Source organism: Stenella coeruleoalba (genome assembly GCF_951394435.1).
Source record: "Stenella coeruleoalba genome assembly, chromosome: 4".
Taxonomy (NCBI): domain Eukaryota; kingdom Metazoa; phylum Chordata; class Mammalia; order Artiodactyla; family Delphinidae; genus Stenella; species Stenella coeruleoalba.
The window spans coordinates 99794252-99810903 of record NC_137149.1 but is presented as its reverse complement, the minus strand read 5'-3'; the positions used below and the strand labels follow the sequence as shown (position 1 = coordinate 99810903).

Below are 16652 nucleotides of genomic sequence, written 5' to 3'. Positions count from 1 at the left end.
GGCTCCTTAATAATTATTAAGAATGAAAGGGGTCCTAAAGTTTGAGAACCTCAGATCTAACTCTAGTAAAACAATCCTTACATAATAAGTAGGGTAATTCTAAGCCTCCCTTAGAGATATATGATCTCCTAGCTCCAGGTGCAAGTCTAGAATACAGATCCAGATTTAACCAGAGCAGATAAGAATTTTAAGAGGGTTGGAAGAAAAAAAAACTTCTCTGCAAATTTGAATGAGATGAGATGGCCACTATACCAGTTTCCATGGCAGCTAGCAATTATGCTAGAACTTCCCTAATGGCATTAGTACTAAACTGCTGAAGGTATTAAATGTCATTTTCCATCTCAAATCTCCAACTCAGCCTCTCTTATTACTTTGATTCCCAGGAAACAGGAAAAAAAAGTCCACTTCTAAGTCAAGATTCCAAACTGACAAGTACAGTCATTTATATATACCTGTCACTATACACAGATCGTTCAAAAAATAATACAGGTTTCTCTGCATCTTTGAGCTTGCCATTGAGAGCAGCAAGCTGAGCTCGTATTCGACTGAGGCAGGCATATGACTGGAAGGTGAAAGACCACCGTTCAGGTTTCTCATACATCATCTGAAGAACATTCCCACCACTTTTCTGAGACGTTGTCAGTTCCTATTTTGAATTTGAAAAAGGAAACAAAAAGCAATGATCAATAGGGCTATTTTAATATTTTTTAAGTTAAAAAAATTGGATAAATAAAAAAACCCAAAAAACCCAATTTAAAAAATGGGTAGAAGACCTGAATATACATTTTTCCAAAGATATACAGATGGCTAATAGGCATATGAAAATATGCTCAACATTGCTAATTTAGAGAAATACAAATCAAGACAATGAGATATTCACACCTGCCTCTGAACACAGTGAAATTACTTATTGCTCTTACAAAATATCACAAAAGTTTACTAGTAACACTGCTTTGTTCAGATTTCTAGCCTAGCACCTTCCCTGGACAGAGTACGATGTGTTTAAGTAATTAAACAGGCAAAGCCATCTTAGGTCCCTTCCAGTATTCCTATCACACTGAAAAACTCCTGAGATACCTTGGTGGTATCTACTTGCTAATCTCTCTCCAACCACAGCATCCACTTTTCTATATTCTGTAGAGCCAATTTCCTGTTATTAGATTTTTATATAATCTGATTAAAGTCATTTATATTAGGGAATATCTGATTTAAACCATGAATTTTTTTTAAAGAGGCTTGGTATCCTCAATGAATCATTTGCAAAAAATATAGAAAATAATTTTGAGCATCTTTCCATTGCCACTTCACTACTACAGGCCAAAGTCAGCAAATCCTAACATTCGAAGCTTCCAAATCAAAAAAAAGGGGAGGGTGGGGGTAAAGAGAAAGAAGCCACTGAAATTTCTTCCTTTTTTTTATTTTTTAAATTTATTTATTTATTTTTGGCTTCACTGGGTCTTCGTTGCTTAGTGCGGGCTTTCTCTAGTTGTGGTGAGCGGGGGCTTCACTTCATTGCGGTGTATGGGCTTCTCGTTGCAGTGGCTTCTCTTGCTGTGGAGCACAGGCTCTAGGTGCACGGGCTTCAGTAGTTGCAGCATGCAGGCTCAGTAGTTGTGGCTCGTGGGCTCTAGAGCACAGGCTCAGTAGTTGTGGCGCACAGGTTTAGTCGCTCCACAGCACGTGGGATCTTCCCGGACCAGGGGTCGAACCCGTGTCTCCTGCACTGGCAGGCGGATTCTTAACAACTGTGCCACCAGGGAAGTCCCTGAAATTTCTTCCTTTGAATGACAGTATTTTCTTTCTTTTTAAATTAAAACTGACTGCACAGTAATAGAATATATTAGAATACTTTTGATATTAGAGTTGTCAGATTAAGAAAGAAAAAACAAGGGACATCCCTGACGATCCAGTGGTTAAGACTCCACACTCCCAATGCAAGGGACATGGGTTCGATCCCTGGTCAGAGAACTAAGATCCATCCTATGTGCCGCGTGGCCAAATAAAATAAAAATTTAAAAAAAGAAAGAAAGAAGAAACAAAACCCAGGACCCAGGGATGCTTCATCATCTTTTCTATGTCAAGCTATATAAAGATTCCCCCAACAGCTATACAGTCTTTAATCTTGTTTTCTAACTTTCAAGGAATAAAATATGACTGCCTAATTCCTATTCTCAATCCTAGTTCAAATACCCCTGAACACTTCCTGAAAGTTCATGCTCAATGTAGGTGGTTTTCCTCTGAGGAAAAAAAAAAAAATCCAGAAGTGTAAACATTACAACGGACTTCAGTTTCAGTTAAGAACGAAAAACCACACAAACACATGACACTTTGAGGCAGAATTTAAATTTCATACCACAAACCACATAATTAAGTGAAACTTCTTCTCAAAACTGGAAGAAAAAAAAGATAAAATGGCAAGAGGCTAACAGTCAACAATAGGGCTGTTTAGAAATACTGAGCAGATGATGAACTGAAATAAGGGTAAAGTAACTGCCTTCCCAAACTGCTTAAAGAATAAATTTAATTTTATTAGTTTCAAGGGCCTTTGTTAATTTAATTATGAACTGACTTTCCACTTATTCATCATCATCCAGGGAGAAAATGTTTCATACAAGTGAATTTTTCCAGCTAAATGAAGTATATCAACTCAACCAAAACTTTCGTGTAGTTATTTTTATAAAGAGGACAGTATTGTCTATTTTATTTTCCTACCCTAGTAAGCATAGCATTTTGGAAATTACTCTTAGTAACAGAGACAACTTTATGAACACTGACTGCTGGATTTATAAGAGAACTTAGCTAAAGAGCACAAGCTGCTATTCCACACATTAAAAAAAAATTAATTAATTTTTAAAAATTTAAGAAAATATATCAGGCACAGAAACACTAGTATGAAAAGATATATGTACCCTTAGGTTCATTGCAGCATTATTTACAATAGCCAAAATATGGAAACAACCTAAGTGTCTGTAGACAAATGAATGGATAAAGATGTGGTGTATGTATACAATGGAATACTACTTGGCCATAAAAGAGAACAAAATCTTGCCATTTGAAACAACATTAATGGAACTTAAGGGTATTATGCTAAGTGAAACAGGTCAGACAGAGAAAGACAAATACCACATGATATCATTTACATGTGGAATCAAACAAACAAAACCAAACCCCCAGCCTCACAGGTCTAGATGGGGGGGTTGCCAGAGTGGAGGGAGGTAGGGGATGTGGGGTGAAATGGGTAAAGGGGATCAAGAAGTACAAATTTCCAGTTATAAAATAAATAAGCACAGCATGCGGGATAGAGTCAATATTGTATCAACTTAGTATGGTGACAGTACCTAGACTTCCTGTGGTGATCATTTTTACAATGTACACAAATGTTGAATCACTATATTGGACACCTGAAACTAATACAATATTATATGTCAATTATAGCTCAACCAAATATATTTAAATATTAAATACATAATATTAAATTATTAATTATCAAATAATCAAAAAATATACATTAAAAAGTTGTTTTACTTGACACTAAAAGAGGGGCAGAGGTGTAGTGGTATTTACATATACATGGAATTCTCTGTAGTATAAATGTTAATTCAAAACACAAAATTTAAGTCTTGGATTAGTCTGCTCTATCCCTGGTTGCATTATCTGTAGCTTACTTAGCATATTTTCAAAAAAGAATGTGCTTAGGAATGTGAACACAAAGGCCATATTTAAGTTTTCTTAAAAGTTTATTTTTTATGTCTTAGATTTAGAAAATAAAGAATTTTCGTTGAAGAACTAGTAAGTTCATTACACAAAATATCCCTTCATTAAGAAAATACACTTCAATTTTAATGATAATTATAATAATATCTACTGTTTATTATTTATTTTATGCCAGGGACTACATGAAAAGTTTTACATACATTATCTCGACCCTATGAAATAGTCATTACTGACACTATTTTATAAATTTTAAAAATGGGGCTCAAAAAGGTTGAATAACTCATTAATATCAATATATCTGGTAAGCAGCAAAACTAGGATTCAAGCCTAAGACTGACAATAAAGCCATATTCTTTCCAAAATGTTGATCTGCTATTAAATACTGAAGTTATATCATATCTATAAAGCAAGTAATACTTAATTTGATTTCTTGAAGGGAGATATTCAGATACTATGTGGATAATTAACTGGTGCTGGTGCTCTGTATTTTAATAATTTTATCTTAGACATGGATAACTTTACATAATTATACAATAGAGAATTCACTAATGACATAAATACAAATTCACTAGTGAAAATACATCTGAGTTATTTTTATAAATAAAACTAGCCGTGAAAAACAATTTTTTGTCTTTATCATTATCTGGGCTTACTATTTCAGGTTGTCTTTGGTGCACAAATACCTATTACCAAAATAACCATCAACTTTATTTTGTTTTGTTTTGTTTCTGGCTGCGCCCCAAGGCTTGTGGGATGTTAGCTCCCTGACTAGGGATCGAACCCATGCCCCCTGCAATGGAAGAGCGGAGTCCTAACCACTTGGACCACCAGAGAATCCCCTAAAATAACCCATTAACTTTAAAATAAACTTCAACAACTTCTACATTGATTAATTAAACATGGCACTTTTGAGTTTAAGTTACATTAACAAATATATTTAAAGTACTTCTATTTAGAAATTGCGTGTGATAGATACTACTACGTGTTCCCTAAAACCAGGTTGTTTTTCTTCCTGGACACACAGCTAGGCTTTATTTCCCAGTCTCCCTTGTAATTAACTATAGCCAGAAGACTCAGTTCTAGCCAGTGGAAGTAGGGCAGAAGCAATGTTTATCATGTCCAGGCTGGACCCATAAAAACCTCTCAAAAGCGATGATTCTTTCTTTATTCATCAACTGGAAGCAAAAGACACCAAGGCCCTAGAGCAGCGGTTTTCAACTTCAACTCCAGGGCAGGGGTACCAAAGTATGATCCCCATTACAGCAGCGTCAACCTCACTTGGGAACTTGAGAGAAATGCACATTTTCAACACCCCACTGCCAGACCTATTAAATCAGAAACTGGGGTTGAGGGCCAAGTCTTTGTTTTAACAAGTCCTCCAGGTGACTCTGCTGAACCACTAAAGTTTGAAGCACTGTCCTAGAGGTTAGATGAGCCACACATTAGAAGGGGTCTGGGTCTCTGAGTGACAGCATGGTATGCCATCCACTCAATACCATATTGTACTGTACACTGCCTGAGAAATGAAATTTTATCATCTTAAACCACAGAGACTTTACTATAGCAGCAAGTATTACCTTAAATTTACCTGATACGGACTTCCTTGGTGGCGCAGTGGTTAAGAATGCACCACAACTACTGAAGCCTGTGCTCCCACAACAAGAGAAGCCACCACAATGAGAAGCCCACGCACCATAATGAAGAGTAGCCCCTACTCACCATAACTAGAGAAAGTCTGCAAGCAGCAACGAAGACCCAATGCAGCCAAAAATAAAATTAAAAAAAAAAATGACTTATCAAAAAATATGCTGTTGTTTCACAGATAAGTATATTTTATCCCTTCTTTCACAGAGTTACTAATTTTTCAGTGACTTCTTAGTGGTAAGAAGTGTTAGATAAAAGTAAAATAGCATTTCACAGTAAATAACAAAGATCTCCCAAAAGAATTCAGCTCACTGAGAGAAACAGACTAAAAATATCTTCCTAACAGTCTGTAGACCTCAAAAAATAGGCTAAAAGAAAGCAATTAAATGAAAGCTTTGGGCTTAAATAATAACATAAATCACCAAATAAAGCACATTGTTATTTGAAATAAATCTTTAATACAAAGACTGATAATCATCTGGGTCATATGATTTAAAGATACTCTTACCATGGGAGGAGAAGGGAGGGGAGACTACATAATCTTTCTAGGTACTTTCTCCTTCTTTATTTTGCTATAATTGGTGGGAGCTCATCGATAGTATAGCAACATTTCAGCCACTAGATGGCAGGTAAAAAACAAAACCAGCTAAACATGCAGGTGCAAATTAAATTACTGACTAGGGGAAGAGATCAAAGGTACCAGCAGCCCAACTCTTCCCATCCCAGTGTTGCTGCCAAGAAGTGTGATTAAATGGAGAACATTCGAAGTAGGACTGGCCTTACCAGAGTTGGGTCTGAAGACAGTCTACTTCTCACTATTGACAGCACGCTAAGAAAGCTTAGATTTGGATAGTGGTTCACACTATAATCCTAAGGAATAGGTCAGGGATGGGTCTGGGGAAGAAGGGCCCCAGGATGAGGGAAGAAATTCCATTTCTTGAGGTCCAGGAAAAAAGAAAATATCCAAAGATACTGAGAACCCACCCACTCATTACTACCCTCACACTCCGCTACCTTATCCCCAAAATACTATCCCCACAATCTGAAACTCCACCTAAGTGGAGAGGATTAACAACATAGTAGCCTTTAATACACACACAAAATTAAAACTATCCTCCAAGAATGTACACAAATATACAAAATCCAATGAAGGTTACCAAATTGTAACATGGTGGAGACATGACTGGATTACAGGAAACTGATGAAAGTATATGTTCATGAAAGTATATGTTAACAATAATAGTAAGTTCACTTCCATGGTAGTTATAAAGAAAGTTTGGAATTTTGACTCTAGTACACAGGAAGAAAATGCTCCAGTCCATAAACATGAATATCAGATCCATGAAGCCAATTCTTAAAATGGAGACAGATGCATCAATGCATCTTAGTCTGATGACATCAGTCATTAAGATAATATAACTAATTCCCCTGAGCTCTGATTCTAAGCTTAAGACAACCTTCTTATTATAAATTGGCTTCCCATGTATATTAATGCAATGTTTTCAACCTCTCCTCTCTAACACAACTAAAGGGTTCAATACACTCCTAACACTAACAGTGATTCACTAGGACAGTCATTTTTAACCAGGAGGCATCCCACATATTTAAATTCCCAAGGGATTGTTTGTTGTTTGAAAAAGCACCAAATCCTTGAGATCTTATAAGTTCCTTCTACTGGACCTATATAGAGAATGGGTTGACCTACATCAATGAATCTGATAATTACATTTCTCTCTGCAAATTAAAATTTTTGACATTATAGTTTTTATATATGTTCCTGTGTGCTTCGTTAATATAAGGTACACTGGGAATTCCCTGGCGGTCCAGTGGTTAGGACTCTGTGCTTCCATTGCAGGAGGCACAGGTTCAATCCTTGGTGGTCGGGGAACTAAGCCGTGCAGTGCGACAAAAAAAAAAAAAAAAAGTAAGGTACACTGAGAGGCAGAAACATTTAATGTGCCAGCAAACCAGTTATACATGTTTAATATGAGTTAGAAGCTATGATATTAAAATTAGAATGGACCTTAAATGAAGGTCACCTAATCCAATCTAGTCTAACATTCCCCCAATGAAAGAGTTCCTTCTGTATTTCTCACATTGGTTTAATTTGGCTACTTTCTACCTAACCCCTGAGAATGACTGCACTGACAGTTGACCCCAGAAATGAGGGGGAGAAAGACTATTTTTAGAACACAGGTCTCTCATTTCTAAATGTAAGCAAACTTGAATAGGGCACTTTGAAAGAGGCCACAAGACATACTTTAAGAGGCAAAAATGCAGGGTGAGGGAAGACAGAAGATCCAAAGGAAAATGGGCAAAAGAACCTGAAAAGGGACTTTACAAAAGGAATCCAAATGGCAAATTAATTAATTAATTAAAGGAGCACCATCTCATTAGCAATCAGGAAAATATACATTTAAACATAAAAGATATTAAATGTTCGACAGAATAATAAAATTTAGGAAGCTGGACAATACTAAATACTGGCAAAGGGGTGGACCAGTGACAGCTTCAGTACACTGTGGGGAATGTAAACTGGTAAAACCATTTCAGAAAACAGGCATCAAACACATACCCACCACCCAGTAATTTTACTTCTTATTCCAAGAGAAACTGTTGCATGTGTACACCAGGATTCATATTCCTAACAGGGCTGTTTTTACAGCAACTAAAGTAGGAACCGCTCAAAAACTGATTAAAGGTATAGAATGGACCAACAGTGATATATGAACACAACTGAATACCATATGGCAATGAAAATGAACAAGCTATAGCTGCATGCAACAATATAGACAAATTTCACAAACTTATTAAGCAAAATAAGCAAGAGGAAAAGGAATGCAAACAGATGATTTCATTTATACAACATTAAAAAACAGACAAAACATTATATTTCTTAGAGATATGTTCATGTACATAAAATTCTTTTTAGAAAGCAGAAAAATTATTATCACAAGAATTATTTTATGTGAGTGATTACCCCTAGCGGAGTTATTACCCTTGGGAAGGAGATACTGTGACCTGAGAAGAACAAACAGGGACTTCTTGAACGAGAAGGTAATGGTCTATTTCTTGACCTGGGTGATGGTTACAAAGATGATAGCCTTCAAATTGTTCTTTAAACTGTACATAGGTTTATATACTTTTCTATAGTTATATCATATGTCAATAAAAAATGTTAAAAGAAGCAAATAAATTTACCCACTTTAAAACTCTACTTAAGGCTAACTCTGCCCTTCCTCAAAGACCAGACTGAAATATCAATTTCTTAAGAAGATGGAGTCCATATGGGAAGGAAGTCCCTTCAGGGTTTAGTCCTAGATTATTCAAAGGATTGGGGTGTAGTGAGTTGGGTCCCAGACCTAAAGTTAACTATGTTTGGCAAACAGGTATTTGAGAAAATACTTGTGGTTATTATAAACCAGTGTCCCCAAAGTCTGCAGAGTACCTTGGCTGGTGACTCCTCCTTGTATATATGATTCACATTTTAAATATTCAATTATTATTCCTAGATTCCCTAGACCAACAGCTAAACTTTTAAAATGAGACTTTTTTTTCAAAACCTCTCTGTCCTCCTCAGACATAACAAAGTAAGTTTCTAGCACACATTTCCATTTTTCCATTTCTGCTATGCTGCTTTCAATTTCAATTCTCATTTCTCCAGAAATAAAAATCTTAGCAATCACATCTCTCTTCATACACATAAAGTTTGCTGTAAAGAATGGAATTTAACGATTATGCCCTCTTTCTCATTTGTAGTGTAGGATGGAAAGTTCTGGGAAATTGAAACTTGTGTCCAGGGTGAAAGTCCGACATGAACAAAAGTACAAAAATAATGGCTGTCTCTAAGACAAAAGTCCTGAAAAATAAACTAGTAAAATTCAGCTATTGGGTAGCTGTTTTTGCTTTTCTTATTTACCTATTTTTAAACAAAATGTAAAAAGCCACGCAAGAAATTTAACTTAAAATTAGATTTTTTTAAAATGTTTTAATTGGGCTTCCTGGTGGCACAGTGGTTGAGAATCTGCCTTCTAATGCAGGGGACACGGGTTCGACCCCTGGTCTGGGAGGATCCCACATGCCGCGGAGCAACTAGGCCCGTGAGCCACAACTACTGAGCTTGCGCATCTGGAGCCTGTGCTCCGCAACAAGAGAAGCCGTGATAGTGAGAGGCCCGCGCACCGCGATGAAGAGTGCCCCCTGCTTGCCACAACTAGAGAAAGCCCTCGCACAGAAACGAAGACCCAACACAGCAAAAATTAATTAATTAATTAATAAACTCCTACCCCCAACATCTTCTTTAAAAAAAAAAAGTTTTAATTAATTTTTTAAAACTTTTAAAATTCTACTTAGATGCAATGGAGTGCATAATCTTAAGTGCATAGTTCAATGCGTGTTATACATATATATACACTTCCACATAACTACTGCCCAATAAAGATACAGACTTAGAGCTATATTTAAAACTTTGTTTGTTTGCTTTTTTTAAATTTATTTATTTTTGGCTGCATGGGGTCTTTGTTGCTGCGTGTGGGCTTTCTCTAGTTGTGGCGAGCGGGGGCTGCTCTTCATTGCAGTGTGCAGGCTTCTCACTCCAGTGGTTTCTCTTGCTGTGGAGCACAGGCTCTAGGCACACGGGCTCGGTAGTTGTGGCTTGCGGGCTCCAGAGTGCAGGCTCAGTAGTTGTGGTGCACAGGCTTCGTTGCTCCGTGGCATGTGGAATCGTCCAGGACCAGGGCTTGAACCCGTGTTCCCTGCACCGGCAGGAGGATTCTTAACCACTGTGCCACCAGGGAAGCCCTATATTTGAAAGTTTTACTGCAAAAGGAAAAAAAACAAAACAAAAAAAATCCAAGAATACAACTGTTCTCTAAATCAAAAATTTTTATTTTATTAAATAAAGTTTATTTTCATACCTTAAATTCATCCTGAGTACTCTGAACATTGCACCACCTGGCAACAGGTTCAGGAACCACTTCCCAATCCTCACAGACTTGTTTAAGGATATTCACAAATGTTGACTTCCCAGCAGCTATTGTGAGAGGAAAAGTGAAACTGAGGAAGGAAATTTATCAGGAAAAAAATGCCAAGACAGCCATCAGCTTTTACAAAATTTATAATAGCAAACAATAGAAAAAAGAAAAGCATTCGATTTTTCTAAACTTTCTCTTTTAGACTTTATTTAAATGAAAAGTAAAAGGATCCCTGCCCACCTGTATTAAGCTCATTTGTTTGTTACTGTTTTTAGTTTACCAAAGCCATGGAACAGAATTTTAAAAATTCTAGGGAATTCCCTGGAGGTCCAGTGATTAGAACTCCGCACTTCCAATTCAGGGGGATGGGTCCCATCCCTGGTCTGGTCCAGGAACTAAGATCCCGCAAGCCGCTCAGTGCGGCCAAAAAAAAACAAAACAGAGATAACTGTGGAAAGTGGTTAAGGCTATTATCCCACTTAATTAGGTATGTAATTTTGGGCAAGTCACTGAACCTCTCAGAACCTGTTTCCTCATAATACAATGGAGACTGTAATAATAATACCCTCCTCATGGAAACTGCTGTGATAAATAAGTAAACTATCACAACAGTGACAGTCATTCCAGGCTCTTGCATTTTCAAAATTTTCCTCTCTACTGGCTCTATTTGTTCAGTTTACAAACAAACTCAGGTTTTTCCTATCTAAAACCAATCTAGAAACAACCAAATAAACCACAAAATTAATATAAAGATGCATCCAGGGAATTCCCTGGTGGTCCAGTAGTTAGGACTCTGAGCTCTCACTGCCAAGGGCCAGGGTTCAATCCCTGGTCGGGGAACTAAGATTCAACAAGCCAAGCAGTGTGGCCAGAAAAAAAAAAAAAAAAAAAAGCACCAATTCCCAGAGTTTTAGGATGGGAAATAATATGATTATTATTATATGACACTAATTATCATATGACACTATGGCTAACAGAAATTATAAAAATATTTTTGCAAAACACTTCCTACAAGCAATAGCCAAGTTTTTTCTGCTTCACTTTTATGGTTCTGTGCACTCTATCAAACTCCTTAAAAAAAAAAAAAGTTGTATAGACTTTACTTTTCCCTGATCATTCACTAGTTTCTGAGATATCTAGAAGGAAAAAAAGAAAACAGTTTGGGTGTAACCAAGACATTATATTCACTATTTTAAAATTATCTGGGAGGGCTTCCCTGGTGGCACAGTGGTTGAGAGTCCGCCTGCCGATGCAGGGGACACGGGTTCGTGCCCTGGTCCGGGAAGATCCCACATGACGCGGAGCAGCTAGGCCCGTGGGCCATGGCCACTGAGCCTGCGCGTCCGGAGCCTGTGCTCCGTGGGAGAGGCCACAAAAGTAAGAGGCCCGTGTACCGGGAAAAAAAAAAAATCTGGGAATTCATTCAATTTAATAGTAGGGAAAGTCTTGACCTAGAATTTGACAGGGTTTAACAATACTCTTAATGACCACCACACCCTTCCTATCTGAAGTCACCAAATGTGATTATATTAGTCATCTCTGGTCAGCATGATGTTTTCTCTCTCTCTCCATATATATGAATACAAATGCACACGCACACAGATAAACATATAAAAAACAGCAACTGAAGCAAAGCCTCCTCTTCCTTATAAACTGGATCCAAAGAGGGCAAAAAGAACTTACCTTTGACTCGAAGAACTATAATCAAACCTAAAACATTACATAGGTCGATAGAAAAGAAAAAAAAAAAAGAGGAAGGGTCAATCAGAAGGTAACACAGAGAGAAGAGTTAAGAAGCAAAACACAAAAGTCATATTACCACCAGAGGACAGGCAAAAAACTTTTAAGGATAAACTAGATGACCATGAGGTTTAATCATAGGAAAAACACTGGTGGACCACAAATTTCATGTGAAGAGGGTAAGCACAGAAACTGTAAGGCATTAAGAAGTGAATGGAAGCATATAAAACGTTCACCAGACATTCACTGAGCTAGATGGAGGAAGGAAGGAAAACATGATGTTCAGAAAGAGCACCCAAGGAACACATTAAAACACCAGCCATCAGCTAGAGTCTGAAAGCACTTAAGGCTAGAGCATTCAGCTTTCTTCTGATACTGCTTACAAACAGAAAAAGTTCATGTGGTCATACTCTGAAATTTTAAGAGTAATAACAGTTACTCTCTAAAATTACTCTTTATTTCAAGCAGTGTAAAAATAGTTACCTGCAGTTCCCAATCAGACTAATATCCAGTTCCTTAACTTTTGAGGAGGAAATGGGGGGCTTGAAAATAAGCTAATTAATAAATTAAAATTCTAGGAAGGCAAAGGAGAACAAGAACCAAGGACACTGATGTTAATACTTTAAAAAGTCATGGGACCTAACAAAATTATTAATGCCAAGTAGGCATAATGATGCCAAAAATCATTCTATACAGACCATTAAGATGAGAAGTAGGTAAGGACTCCAAAATCTAACGTAAGAGAGTAATTTAGTTAGAGAACATGAGAAAACAAGTTACATGAGTATGAAATGAAAATGACCAGTTAAAGTTCAAATTCAGAAAATAGACGAATCATGAAATAGTCTTCTATAAACAGATTAGCAATTTGTACATATATGGCTTATTTGGGTCTGGCAAATAAGGCGGAGGGCACATGAACAACAGTATAAGAGCATTAATAAACAGCAAATGACAAAGCTGCAGTGTCAGGGAAAACAGTTAAGTGGTGACATATCCCATCTAAAGAGCAAATGGTTCTCTTACAGAAACACAGTGCTACCAGATCTTCAGATTTTTCAAGAGAAGCCAAGAACCTAGATGTTTATGGGAAATCTCAACATTTGTAAATGCTAGCAACTAATTAAAAATGTTTTTTTCAAAGTTGGGCATGCCAATATTGTGTAACTGCAGGCCATCAGTTTGCAACTCCTTCCAGTGTAGGCAATGGGGAGGTCAGAGAATTTTAAGCAAGGGATAACACAATCACATTTGTATACACAAAGACTGCTCTGGGAGAATTTTGAGAAATTGGAGAGGGGGTGATATATTAGGAAATTATTTTAGGTGCTGAAAAGATTAAAGATGCTTGGAAGGAAGTAAATTTCCAGATATGATACATTGCTTCAGTGGATTTAGGAAAGGGAAGGGATTGTGGTATAAATCTGAGAGGTTGTTCATTCAAATTTACTTTTGAAAAGGTTTTGTTCATCTACTTTCTCCTGTCTTTATACATGGTCTTCTATATCCAATAAGTAGCTGTGAGGAATCATACTAGTAAACATTCACCTTCAAAGAACTTATCCAGCTAAGAAGAAATGAGAGTCTATTACATTGATCTTTCCCACTGGTGCCTTAATATTGGAGCAATGAAACAAGATGTCCTCTTTGAGGGTGTGTCCAGCTTTTCCTATTCCTTGGAATGCTGCTAAAGCACCTGTTTGCCTTGCCTTTTAAAAGAAGTACAAGTGCTTTCAGCACAGTAAGAATTAAAATTTGCTGTATGCATGAATGGCCAGTACCTAACTTGGAACCAAAAAAACCAAAATCCTATCAAAACAGGAAGTACCAGGCATAGGTTTCCTGTGGTAGGAAATAGAGAAGAATTGGACGTTCTCATGTATCTTGCAAAATGACGTCTGGGTTAAGAACAGAAACAGCAGTGGTCTTTGAATCATAACACAATGTTTACTTGGATGTTGGGTAGGGAGTGAGGAACTCCTTCTGCTAAGATCATTTAAAAATTCTCTCCATGTACTTGAATGTTTACAGCAGTTTTATTCATAATCTAAATACTGGAAACAATCCAAATGTCCACAATTGGGAGAGAGAAATTGTGGTATATCCGTGCAGTGGAATACTACTCAGAAACAAAAAAGGACAAACCACAGATACAAGCAACATGAATAAATGTAAAAGGATTATGCTAAACTAGAGAAGCAAGACACAAAAGGCTACATACTCTATGAATCCATTTATATGACATTCTGAAAAAGGCAAAACTTACAGGATTAGAAATCAGATTACCGCTTGCCAGGGGATAGGAATGGAGAGGAGACTGACTACAAAGAAGCAAGAGGGAACTTTCTGCAGGGATGGAAATGTTCGGAATGTTGATCATGGTGGTAGTAAAACATTGTATGTTTGTCAAACCTCATAGAGGGGTATACCTAAAAAGGAATCCTTTAACTTATGTATATTGCACCTCAAGAACTGACATACAGACACATCCAAAAAAAACACCACACACCGCAAAAACAAAACCCTTCCCACACAAAGAGGATGAAAGGGACCCCAAGCGCGCCTCACAAGGCCCGCAGGCCTAGGCCGGCCGCCTGACGCCCAGGGGTCACGGACACCCTCGTGGCACGGGAGGGAAGCTGGAGAGGCAAGAGAAGGGTGCTTTCGGCGGCTGGGGAATTTGAGGGCGCGTCTGCAAGCACAGGAGCAGACTGGGAGGAAAGCCCTCAATGAGGAGGAGCAGGGATGAAGCGAAGGGGCGCTTCAGCCGCCGCTGCCGCGACTACCCCTGCTTTGGGACCAACACTTCCCGAGGCTCCTTACCGATGTTCCCTTCGATGGAAATTTTCTTGATGCGGGTCCCCTCAGAGCTGGCTGCGGGAGATGGGCAGCTCCTCTTGGGTGGGGTGGCCATGCCTCGTCTTGTGGCGGCCCCGAGCGCGTCGGGCAGGGAGCGCTGGGAGGTGGTCAAAGGTGTGCGCGACTGGGCCGCCGCCGCCGCGGAGCTCGCCTTAACCGCAGGCTCTCTGGCCGGCGGGTACCCGGGTTTGATTTTGGCGCGCGGCTGCCGCTGCCGACTGAGGCGGGACTGTGAAGTGGCCGCCCGCCCAGCGGGGAAGCCACGCCCCCGCCTTCCCCTAAACCTGAGTTCCCTCCCGGGCCCCTCCGCCGGAGCCCGCCTCGCGCGGGGCCCCTGCGTGCGCGCCCAGCACGAAGGGTCACGGGGAGCGGGGGGGCGGGGCCGCGCGCGCGCAGGCGCATCTCTGCCCAGAAGGCGGTGGCAGGGAGGGTTCCCTGAATCTTGTGGGAATCCAGGCGGGTGCCCAAAGGTCGAAAAGAGCTCGAGGGTAGAGGTTGCGCCACCTGCCCTCGTCACCAGGAGTGGGCCGGGCTTTGGGGAACTCGTTTGTCCCGTGGGGTTTGTGGGTTCTGAGCGTCTGGACCGAATTGGTTGGACTTGAAACTTTGAACTTGTCAGGGGTGAGGCAGTGAGTAGTAGAAAAACGAAACGGATTACCCTGTGTTCTCAGCCTGGAGGCTATCATCAGGCCAGGTGGCGCTGGGAATGTATTGCATTCTTACTGTGTGCCAGACATTATTTTGAACGTTTTTCATTGGTTAACTAGCAATCAAGTGCCAGAGATCCTACCGTTAGCCCCATTTATCAGTGAGGAAACAGGCACTGAGGAGGGATGTTGAAAGTCTCAAAGTCAGTGTGAGTGGAACTGGGATGGGAATTGAAGTATTCAGATGCCACACCACAGGAAGCCTTTTCTGATCTCTCATATCCTGATTTGGATGCCCCATTTATGCTGAAGGGGAGCAGAAGGTGCCACCCCCAAATTTGCCACTTTGGCATATTACTTTGAATTAAATAAGGACACTCTGACCGTCCTTTGTTCCTCCTGAAGGCGGGGGCTAACTCTCCCATATAAAAGTTACCTTCCCTGTACCAGGAGGGTAGAAGGCAACCTATCGCCAGAGACTGGGAATTTAGGGCAGAGAAGACTGGATAAATAAACCTTGTTACTGTTTCAACAATTTACTACACCAGGCCCAAACCCCTTCGTCTTGTCAATTCATCACAAATTTATTGTTTCTTTGTCTAAAGGATATAAAAGCTTCCTGCTTTAGTCATTTCATTGAGTCTTACATTTTTATGGGGCTCCCGTATGTAATTAAATGTTTTTCTCCTGTTAATTTTATGTCAACTTCATTATTAGACCAGCACCTAAAGAGGGAAAATTTCTCTGCCCTACAATGCTGTGAAGAAGTTACCACACTGGGTAGGTTTCTGTTCAGCATGACTATAAGCTTAATTAAATCTGCATACCCTACACCTAGCACATAGTCAACAAATGTATGTTGAATTTTTGAATGCCTACTTATGTGCCATGTCCTCTGCTAGATGACTCATCTAGCTGCGGACAAATGCAGTGTAGAAACGCCCAGAGGAATTTGTTTTTAATCACGGTAAAGACCTAGTAAACAGGCCACTCCCCAGTCTAGAAGTTCCCAAGTTCAAATTGTCTACATAAACCATAGGCCCTATTATTCTTTCCTACCTTACAACCAACATCA

The 16652-nt window shown here is 39.1% G+C and overlaps 1 protein-coding gene across 3 annotated transcripts in view; it reads right to left on the bottom strand.

Moving 5' to 3' along the window:
• Nucleotides 1-15609, bottom strand: part of DCK (deoxycytidine kinase) — a 108068-nt gene extending 92459 nt beyond the window's left edge. For all 3 annotated transcript variants that reach the window (XM_079920098.1, XM_079920099.1, XM_079920097.1), the window contains exons 1-3: nt 14895-15609; nt 10275-10390; nt 453-646 (exon numbers count right to left, since the gene is read on the bottom strand). In XM_079920098.1, the coding sequence (XP_079776224.1) occupies nt 453-646; nt 10275-10390; nt 14895-14985 (401 nt within the window). In that variant the 5' untranslated portion in view covers nt 14986-15609. The remainder of the gene's footprint in view (nt 1-452; nt 647-10274; nt 10391-14894) is intronic.
• Between the last annotated feature and the right edge of the window lie 1043 nt (nt 15610-16652).